General features: G+C 44.8%; 4 protein-coding genes across 5 annotated transcripts in view; 2 read left to right on the forward strand and 2 right to left on the reverse strand.

Moving 5' to 3' along the window:
• The first annotated feature begins 6 nt into the window (after positions 1–6).
• On the forward strand, positions 7–1,277 carry LOC104827366 (leucine-rich repeat extensin-like protein 3). Its single transcript, XM_010560539.2, has one exon. The coding sequence runs from the start codon at positions 589–591 to the stop codon at positions 1,102–1,104; it is 516 nt and encodes a 171-aa protein (XP_010558841.1). The 5' UTR covers positions 7–588; the 3' UTR covers positions 1,105–1,277.
• A 447-nt stretch (positions 1,278–1,724) lies between these two features.
• LOC104825952 (probable galacturonosyltransferase-like 7) lies at positions 1,725–3,953 on the forward strand. 2 transcript variants are annotated; one of them, XR_773676.2, is made up of 3 exons: positions 1,725–2,379; positions 3,482–3,538; positions 3,862–3,953. XR_773676.2 is itself a non-coding variant. In XM_010558409.2 (2 exons), the coding sequence occupies exons 1-2, from the start codon at positions 2,021–2,023 to the stop codon at positions 3,486–3,488; spliced, it is 366 nt and encodes a 121-aa protein (XP_010556711.1). In that variant the 5' UTR covers positions 1,725–2,020; the 3' UTR covers positions 3,489–3,801. The 2 variants fall into 2 exon arrangements, 1 of the variants encoding a protein (XP_010556711.1); XM_010558409.2 differs by lacking the exon at positions 3,862–3,953 and having other exon boundaries at positions 3,482–3,801.
• Positions 3,898–8,281, reverse strand: LOC104825951 (cellulose synthase-like protein D5). The gene is made up of 3 exons (XM_010558408.2): positions 6,914–8,281; positions 5,891–6,695; positions 3,898–5,795 (listed from the first exon to the last, which is right to left on the reverse strand). The coding sequence occupies exons 1-3, from the start codon at positions 7,879–7,881 to the stop codon at positions 4,020–4,022; spliced, it is 3,549 nt and encodes a 1,182-aa protein (XP_010556710.1). The 5' UTR covers positions 7,882–8,281; the 3' UTR covers positions 3,898–4,019.
• Positions 8,282–8,604: 323 nt separating this feature from the next.
• The window catches only part of LOC104825954 (syntaxin-42-like), a 3,067-nt gene continuing 2,295 nt past the window's right edge, over positions 8,605–9,376 (reverse strand). Inside the window, exons 6-9 of the mRNA XM_010558410.2 lie at positions 9,358–9,376; positions 9,205–9,270; positions 9,024–9,104; positions 8,605–8,840 (exon numbers count right to left, since the gene is read on the reverse strand). The exon at positions 9,358–9,376 is cut by the window's right edge and continues 6 nt beyond it. Of these exons, the coding sequence (XP_010556712.1) occupies positions 8,733–8,840; positions 9,024–9,104; positions 9,205–9,270; positions 9,358–9,376 (274 nt within the window). The 3' untranslated portion in view covers positions 8,605–8,732. The remainder of the gene's footprint in view (positions 8,841–9,023; positions 9,105–9,204; positions 9,271–9,357) is intronic.

The raw sequence follows: 9,376 nt of genomic DNA on the forward strand, positions 1-9,376 counted from the left end.
GGCCCCCGACGGTACGGCGGCGCCGAGGGAATACGGAGGGGGGAGATCTGTGATCGGGTGGTTGCCGGAGCAGCTGGACACGGCGGAGGATTCGCTTAAAAGGGCGACTCTGATTTTCAAGCGGAACGCTGAACGTGGCGACCCTGAGTCGTTTCCCCATTCCAGAGTCCTTAGGGAAATGAGAGGCGAGTGGTTTTAACTTCGTTGTTCAACGTTGAATCCCCAAGAAAACGTTTGTTTCCTTTTCGACGAAGAAATCTCCATAGAATCGGATGTGTTTGGTTGGTGGATCACAGCTTCAAGCGGTCCAAAAGGGCTTTTTTTTTTACAGAACTTTGTTCTTCCCCAAGATTCGTCTTCCACTTTGTTCTTCGTCTCTACGCCAAGCTGTGTTTTTGTTAAAAAAAAAAAAAGTTTCAGAGTATCACATTCCAAAGTTGCAATGAGGTCCTTGTGTGTGATTTTGATTCTTCAAACAAGAAAGAGAATGCTAAAAAGCCACCCTCTTTATCGTCCTTTCTTCACCATTATAACTATCAAGCCTCTGTGTTCTTCTTCGCCTGTTACTCTCCTCTGAACCGAGAAAAGATGATTTTCTCGAGGACCCATTTCCTCTGTCTCTTCACTTTGCTGCTTCTAACGGTGAAATCCCATTTCTTGTTTGTCGCCTCAACATCGGAGAAACCTCAGATCGAATGCACAATGTGCATTGAATGTGAGAACCCATGTCAGCCACTTCCTCCGCCTCCGCCTCCGCCTCCGGAGATTCTCTGCCCTCCACCGCCACCACCGCCTCCGCCGCCGGAGATACTCTGTCCTCCACCACAACCTCCTCCTCCTCCACCGGAGATTCTCTGCCCTCCTCCTCCGTCTCCACCGCCGCCGGACCCACCATGCGACCATTGCTCATTGCCGCTTCCTCCGCCGTCCCAGCCGACGTGTAACGAATGCGTGACCGCGCCCAAGCCCACGAAGCATCCCCCTCGACCGCCTGCGCCACCGTTCATCATCATCGCTGCCTCGTCCTTCTCGATTTCTGGGTCCGCCATTTCTGTGAACCTCACCTTTGCCGTTCTTGCTTACGTTGTTGCTATGCTTCTTTAATCTCTCGCGGGTAAACCGATGGTTTCAGTCTTTTTAACTCTGCATTATTTCTTAGAACTGTTGGTAAGAAATCTGATTTGTGGTCACACAAAGAACCCAAGGACTTTGATGTAACATTTATATTTTCCATGTGATTTTTCGAGAACAGCCGAATAAAGGTCTAATAATATATGGCATTCATTACCAATTTATATCTGTATGTACCCATTTCCCATCTGTTCTAATCGCTTCGAATAGATTATGGTTTCAAAGACAGCAGGTCCATTCTATTGAGATGAGCAAGAGCAAATCACAGGTCTGGGCCGCGGTTAGGCCCATAAATCACATGGAGCCTGGCCCACCAAGGCCCAGTAGACGCCACTCTGTCGATGTAAATTCACCAATCCAATCACTGTTATTTATATCCATTACTATCATTAGACGAGTATATGATAGTATTTCGTTTCACACTTATTTATTTCCCACTGTTAAATTATTACTTGATAAATAATAAACAAAATTAAAAATCAGAACAATCACTAAATAAAAAAATAAAAAAATAAAAAAAAGGTAAAACATCTGCTTCAGTCGGCTGTGTCCGTGGCGCAGAGAAGAGAGGGTGGGTCTGAAGAGCGCACGTTAGCTCTCCCCTTCTTATCCTCCGCCTACTTCTACCTTTTCTATATCCCTAACGCTCTCGCTTTTTCTCCCCAGTGACAGTTTTCTGTTTGTTTCCCGGGGAAATCTGATTCCTTCTTCCCACTTTGCTTTGCCATTTGGCCCATCCGATTAACTCTTGGTGGACTGTTCGATTCCTGTCGGTTTGGATTTATTTCGACGACAAGGGAGGAAGGGGAGGGAGAAGGAGAAGGGGGTTGTTTCTCCGTTTCATAATTCTTCGCATACGCGATTCGCCGGCTTCTTCTCCGCCGCGTTTATGATGATCGTCCTTTCTCCGTCGTTCCGGTCATTTCCTCTGGCGGAAGCAATCCGATCATCGCATCTCCACGCCTACCTCCCGCCACCGCCGTCACCGGCTTATCACTCCTCACGCTGTTTCTCCTTCAGAAAATCGCCGGCTTTCCGAAATGCCGACGAATGCGGCTCTTCCGGCGATGACGCCGGCGTATGCAACCCCTCATTCGTCCACATCGCCATCACTCTCGACGTGGAGTACCTCCGTGGCTCAATCGCCGCAGTACATTCCATTCTCCAGCACTCGATGTGCCCCGAGAGCGTCTTCTTCCATTTCCTCGTCTCCGAGACAAACCTAGAGCCTCTGGTTTTCCTTCGCCGGTAAATCTCTACAGAATTCTGTTTTTTGCAATTAATTCGATTTGTTCATTACTTTCTTAAAATTTGGTTGTTTCTTCACTGTTAGTTAAACAACAGGCCACCGACATAGTCTCTTCAAACCTGTTCTTCTATTCTATCTAATCATGAAGATAAGACTAATTTTGATAGCCAAGTAGTCTTCTCTTGGTTCTGAATTTTGAGCACTAGCCGAGTGATGGATTCTTTAGTTGTGCCATTACTGAGCACATGTGAAGCCTGCACTTTTGTGGGCATGGCTTTTTGGGTGCCATTCTTGTTGGCCTTTAATTGGAGAGGGATTGGAACAGGGAAAAGATGCCAACTTTTTAATCTGCTTTTGCAAATGGTGAAATAGTATCCTCTTGAGGGGGGTCAGCTCTATTTGTTCCTTGCAGGGATGCCCAATTTTTCATTTTTATTTCCGTGTTTGGCCGCGGAAGCTATTAACTGTTGTGCCTTTGCTCGTCTTGTCAATACAATTGCCGGAGTGTCGGTAGATATTGAATTGTGCTAGGGATTTGCGGTAGGGCGCCTTTCTTTTTTCGATATGTTCATGTCTCTCATTGCCAGAGAAAAAGGGTAACTCATACTAGACTTGATGATGCATGTTTAGCTCAAATGGAAAACTTAGAATTCACAGCACTCATGTGGAATTGTCATGGAGTCTTTTGAGCTCAAAGAGGGAAAGACTGAGAGCTGAAATTGTAGGATTTTAGTCTGTTTTTGGGTATCGGGTGAATCAAGTCATAGTGCATGATGCAGTTGAAGAAGATATAGGTTCATCTCTAGTTAGGGTGTTAGATTTGCATAATGGAGAACCCGAAATCCCAAGAAGACACGATGTTGGGAGGGTCACTCGATATTGAATCTGTTCCTCAACTAAGCAATTGTTTGTTTGGTAACAAGATGAATGTCATGAAAAACATGAAAGAAAGATGTGAACTTTATGGTGAATAAGAACTTCAGAAGAAGAAAAAAAGGGCATTGGGTTGGCTATGTTACGTTACTTGAAAAGATTAGTTTGTTATTTGTGTTTGATTCTGTGATTAGACTAACCCATGTGGTCATTTGTTTGTTTAATCAGTCAATAGTTGCCACGAGGAAGAGAAAAAAAAAAACAAGGATCGGAGGATACCGACAGGTAACAATGATTCCGTTTTGTCCGTAGAAGAATATGGAAACAACCTGATCGGATGTTATATCCCGAACCAGACACACACGATTTGGATGTTGGGAATTTTTTTTTTTAAATTACCGGATGAGGTTGGATCATTTTTGTTTTTTTAAATAATCAGATGTTGTTGTTGTGAATGTGCAGATGCATCCCTAATTGGAAAAAAGTTAGAAGGAAATTCTTACACTTCATATCAATGATTTCTATATGCTATTTTTTAAAATAACTTTTTTCCTCGTGCATACAGGCATTTGGATTGATTAATCATATATTCTCATATTTACAAGCAGGTCCATTTCCTTTGAATTTGGTTGTTGGAGCGTGGAGAGAGAGAATTCAATTGCAAGTTCAAGAAAAGGAATCACAAGCTACACAATCTTGAAGCCGAGAAGAAGCTTCTCATGCCCTTTGACTTGGGTCACAAGCAAACAGTCCTAACCCTACCTTCCTAGGGGAACTGAAACCGCATGTAGTCCTGTCTACCCGATGGAGGGTTAATATAAACCCAAAGCAAAGAAACGATAATCGACAACAAACCCGACCACACAAACACAATTGTCGGCACTTTACCTCTTCTTCCCATCAATCCCTTGGCAAACGGATAGAGATGACAAAGAACCCAGAAACTGAAGAACACTCCTCCGACAAGCTTGCTCCACTGCGGAAATGGACTGTAAAGTGTCCTGGCCAGTCCAACTGCAATGGCTATCAGATTCACCATCACGATTGTGATGGGTGGTATCATTAAGAAGCTCCATTTCACCACGTATAGATCTGCAAATTCATCCTCTCCATCTTCCGGCGTGGCTGATTTGGATGTCAAGGTGAATGAGATGTCAACTCCGGCTATCACTTTCAGAAGGCCCTGAAGAACAGCTGCAGGGTGTGCACTTGTTCCTCCAATCAACCAGAACTGCTCGTTTCTCCACCATTCATGGAGTGTTATGCCTGACCATTTGATCTCAAGGAGGGCCAACAAGCACAGCGTGAGGGTTATGGCCAACAGGAAGATCAAGAATGTGATATCGAGTGATTGGACAATGAAATGGCCCGAGAAGAGGGATACTGCCGGGAGGATGCAGTAGATGATGAGGAAAAGGGAGGTGAAAGGGTACATTCCAACATTGAAGTAGGCCACTCTTTGCAAGAACTTCATCCTCGGGCTTGCAAACAACGCATTGTTCCTCGAGAAGAAGATCTCCACAGACCCTGTTGCCCACCTGAGAACCTGGTGTAATCTATCTGTCAAATTGATTGGAGCAGTTCCACGAAATGCGTCCCTTTTCGTGACACAGTAGATAGATCTCCAACCTCTGTTGTGCATACGGTAGCCCGTGACGACATCTTCTGTTACAGATCCGTATATCCATCCAACCCTTTTGCCCCACTCGGTTTTATCCTCGTAGAAGCAGGAAATCACGCTGATTGCTTCAGCGACAGTGGCAGCATCAAGTGGTTCACGTGGAACAGCAAGAGATCCAGCAGGCCTGCTGTTCTTGCCCTTGCCTTGCAAGTCCTGTAGAAGCCTGCCCTGGTATTCGGCAACTGGAATAGAAGCAACGAAGGAGTTAGAGTTACCAAATCTTTTTGGGAGAAGCAAAGACTCGATATCTCCATCATCGTCTTCCTCGTTGAATTCTCCATTTATCGGTAGGGCTACCTCATCGTCTTTCTTCACAGCCTTTGGCTTCCTCAGAGACAGTTTGACCTTTTTTCTTCCGAACCAGCCATGGTGTTCGGTCGCCCTCGGTGGGCTAAACCCGTAAAGAGCCGTTCTGCGGAAAATACAGCCAGTCCCAACATACATCGGACCTTGTAACCCGTCAAGGGCTCTCATACTGACATCAAAGAACACTGTGTTATGGTTTGCATAACGGTCATTCGGGTCGATACCTTCAAACCTCTGTGGAAACTGGACGTAACAGATTCTATCGCCACCTCGGTCAAGCATAAAGCACATCCCTTCCCTTAAAGCCACGGAGTTGTAGATATAATGGTCGCAGTCAAGATTGAGGATGAATGGTCCATTTGACATAATGGCACTGGTTCGAACTAAAGCGTTCATGGCCCCTGCTTTCTTGTTGTGATCATAACCAGGTCTCTTCTCTCTAGAGACATAAACGAGCATTGGCAGTCTGATGTCAACTTCAGTTGTGTCGACTAAGTTTTCAGAATCAGCTTCTGCTCCATAAACTGGTTCTGCGTTTGGTGGGGCCAACATCGCCTGCAAACCAAAAGAACCAAACTAATATCATTATCTCATTTTCTTTTTCCATTTGAAATTCCAAAACTTTACCAATTAGGAGTTGACAAAGCTACCTGGATTATTCCGGCATGGTCTCCTCGGGAATGATCGCTTTCTCCGGAAGCCCAAGTTCCGGGCCAGTGAGATCCATCTGACATCCAAGTGGCCTTTGGCACTTTAAGAGGTTCTGCTGGATTCCCTCCCATTTCCATCTGTTTCTTCTTGGCTCTCAACTCTTCATGTGCATTATAAGCATCAGACCTTCGCCTTATCGACTCTGGCAACGAGTTTATTCTCACCTTAAACTCGTCATATTCTCTCTTCACTCTCCTTCTCTCTCTCACAAAGTCTAGCCTCACTTTGTTCTTGAGAAAATTCCGTTTCTGCCCGAAGTAGCTCTCGGGATTCCTTGGCTCTATGTTGTGCTTCCGGCAAAAGGGTACCCAAGTCCTAGCAAAGCTAGCCGTTTCAGCTAAGGCCTCGAATGTTAGCAGAGCCCCTCCATCGTCCGATAAGTAGCAGGCAAGTTTCTCCACAGGGTAATCAACGGCTAGGATTGAGAGAATTGTGTTGGCAGTGACCAGAGGAGGTTCTTTCTCTGGGTCTGCAGTCGAGACAAACACGTCGACACCTGGAAGATCAGACCTTCCCTTGGGGTTCCTCAGGTTGGGTGACTCGAAGCGTTCTTTCAGAACCGTTAGATCAGTGATTCTGTTAACCGGACAGAGCTTGGGAAGCTGGTCAAGCAGCCATGAGAAGGCAAACCAAAGCTCGCAGGTTGTCGACATTCCCCACAACCACATCGCTTCTCTGTTTGGATGGCGAATCCGCCATGTGAGGAACATACCAAGAGCTACCAGCCGCATAGCTATGAGTAACCTGTACCGTTTACCAGCAAGAAAAATCAGAACTTTGAGCAAAACTCAGATGCTGTGATACAAGTATAGTCGATTGGATCATTGTTATTATCATTTCATCAAAGAAAAACTCTGTTCTGTACAAGGGGCCAACAAAAGACTAACCTAGAAGTGAGCTAAGGCAAACCAAGTTCCGAACTAACTGTCAGGGAAGCCATAAACAGAGACTCAAAAGCTAACCTGTAAGGGCTGAGAATTGCTGCAGAGACACTGACTTTTCTGGTTAGAGGTCTCTTACTTCTCTCCCCGAAATCTGGAGGGTGTTCATACCCATTTCCATTAGCTCCCGATCCGACATCGAACCCATCTTTCGGCCAAACAGCATTTCCATACCCATAAGTCCCTTTGGTCTCAAACAACCACCGTGTATGATCGAAATCTGGAGGTTGGTTCTGCGCCTTGAACGACCTCACAAGCGAAATTCTCTTGTCGAGCTTTGAATCTGGCATCTGAGGAAGTGGCTTAGCTTCATCTTCATCCTCCTCTTCTTCATCATCATCATCTTCATCATTGATGTCCTTGTACGGCTCTTTGCATCCCGGACAATGTCCTCCACCGCTCGTGATACAGTCCATGTAACAGTCTCTGCAGATCTTGAAGCCACACTCACACCTCCCTTGAACTGCCTTCTCATCACAGCCCTTCATCCAGCAGAACAGACCCGGTTTCTTAACGGTATCGGTCTGACCCATTGAGCAATCAATGACATGCCCACGAGTCACCGAATTGAAACCGCCAGTGAAAATCGTACCTGAGATGAAGCTTCTGTTATGTACATTCCCTTCTTTCATCTCGTCATCTTCATCTTCTTCAGGCATACTTTCCTGGGAAGCAAAGACTGTTTGGCGATCAGGGGTCGCTGGAATATGAACCGTGTAGCTCACGAATTCAGAGCTAGCATCAGCCGTCGGATCTTCCACCGCCGACATGGAACAGTACCTTCCTCCACCACTCGATCTCCTGGTTCCGCCGCTCAGGGAGGCGTGTGGGCCTCTGGAACTGATAGGTGAATTGGGGTTGTTGGAGAAAGAGGCGCGTGGGATGGGACTCGTCAAGCCGATGCTTCTGTCTCCGGTTGCTTTTCCTGCGGAGGTAACCATGATAGTCACCGGAGAAGAAGACGGAGAAGAACATGCTGCTTTCACCATCTTTTGTTCACTGCAACTGTGAACCCTTCGATGTACGAGAGAGAAGCAACAACGAGCTTCGGAGAAAATGGAATCAAACAGAGACAACTCAAAGAAAAAATCGAAAACAGAGACTCTGAAGAATGAATCATGAAACAGTGAGAAAAAAGGAAGAAGAAGAAGAAGACGAAGAAGAGGAAGCTGTGGCTTCTTCGCAGGAGAGCATTTGAATTTGAATACCTGAGAGAAGAGCGAGAGAAGAGCGAATAAAAAGGGGAAACGGGTTTCTTTAAACGGTCGATAGATCTGGACCGTTGATTGATCACGATGCAAGGATGAGATCGGACGGTTCTGATTCAATCTAAACGGCAAAGTAACTCACGTTATTGTGGGTCCCAACGAGATCTCGCAGAGAAGAAGTCAAAAAGGCAAAGGAAGGGGGGGCCTTTCGTTGTCGCTTTTTAACTCCCTAACGGTCAAATAATTTATATTGGCGGTGTTCAAATATAATATAGGCTTCTTCACATGCTTTGATCCATTCAATAATTTTGAACTCATTGATTATATACGCACCTATGATTATTATGTATAACATTATAATAAACAATATACTTGTTAAGCAGTAAATTAGATGATCATCATCTGAGTACCAATACTATGTTGTACTTGACACGTGTGTCTCGCGCGTCTGACGCAATTGTAAGATTCCAAAAAAACTGTGAGAGATGACATCATATACATCTTTTTCAAAGAGAAGGTTCGATTGTACAAAAAAAAATGTATGAGAAGAAAGCATAGCATCCGTGACTGAACACCACATAGGTAAAGAAATTGTATAACTTCTGGTTATAATAAAGAGTGGATCATCATGTTCAGAACAAGAGGCTCTTGAGTACTAACAGGACAAGCATTATGAAGCAGAGTATAAGGAGGAAAGTTGCGCATTTCACCATTGCCCCTTCTCTTTGTGATCTCTCCGCCTGTTCTCGGCCAAGGGAAAAAAAAAACCCCGAAGAAAACGTAAACATCTATCGGTATGGTTCTAAGCAGAAACCTCGAAAACCCAACTCGGAAGAACTATTAAAACATGAAACTGAATCTGTTCATAGATGTAGAAAGTATCAGGTTCTATGAGTTTGTTTTTTTTTTGTCAGAGAACAAACCTTTTGTAGCTGTTTATACCCTTCCTCGACCGAAGTAGCGACAGTTTGGATATTATAGTCTATCCGATCAACTATTGTACCCTGAAACAAGAACGAAAGTCAAATCCTTTCGACACGATTGACAATACATATATGTAACATCTATGCAAGGACGTATTGCGTGTATAGGAAAATCTCAAACCTGGTCTATCACAAGGGATGACAAGTCTTTCATTATTTGTGCAAGTTCATTTACCGATTCCACCACCTACCAGGAAAGCTCAAGTTTATCAGGATGAAACAATGCAGAGGAGGTTTCCTACATATCTATATGCTCATTGCAGCTTCCAGTCACCTGCTTTATCTCTCTTTCC

The sequence above is a fragment of the Tarenaya hassleriana genome, unplaced genomic scaffold (genome assembly GCF_000463585.1).
Source record: "Tarenaya hassleriana unplaced genomic scaffold, ASM46358v1 Cleome5, whole genome shotgun sequence".
NCBI lineage: Eukaryota > Viridiplantae > Streptophyta > Magnoliopsida > Brassicales > Cleomaceae > Tarenaya > Tarenaya hassleriana.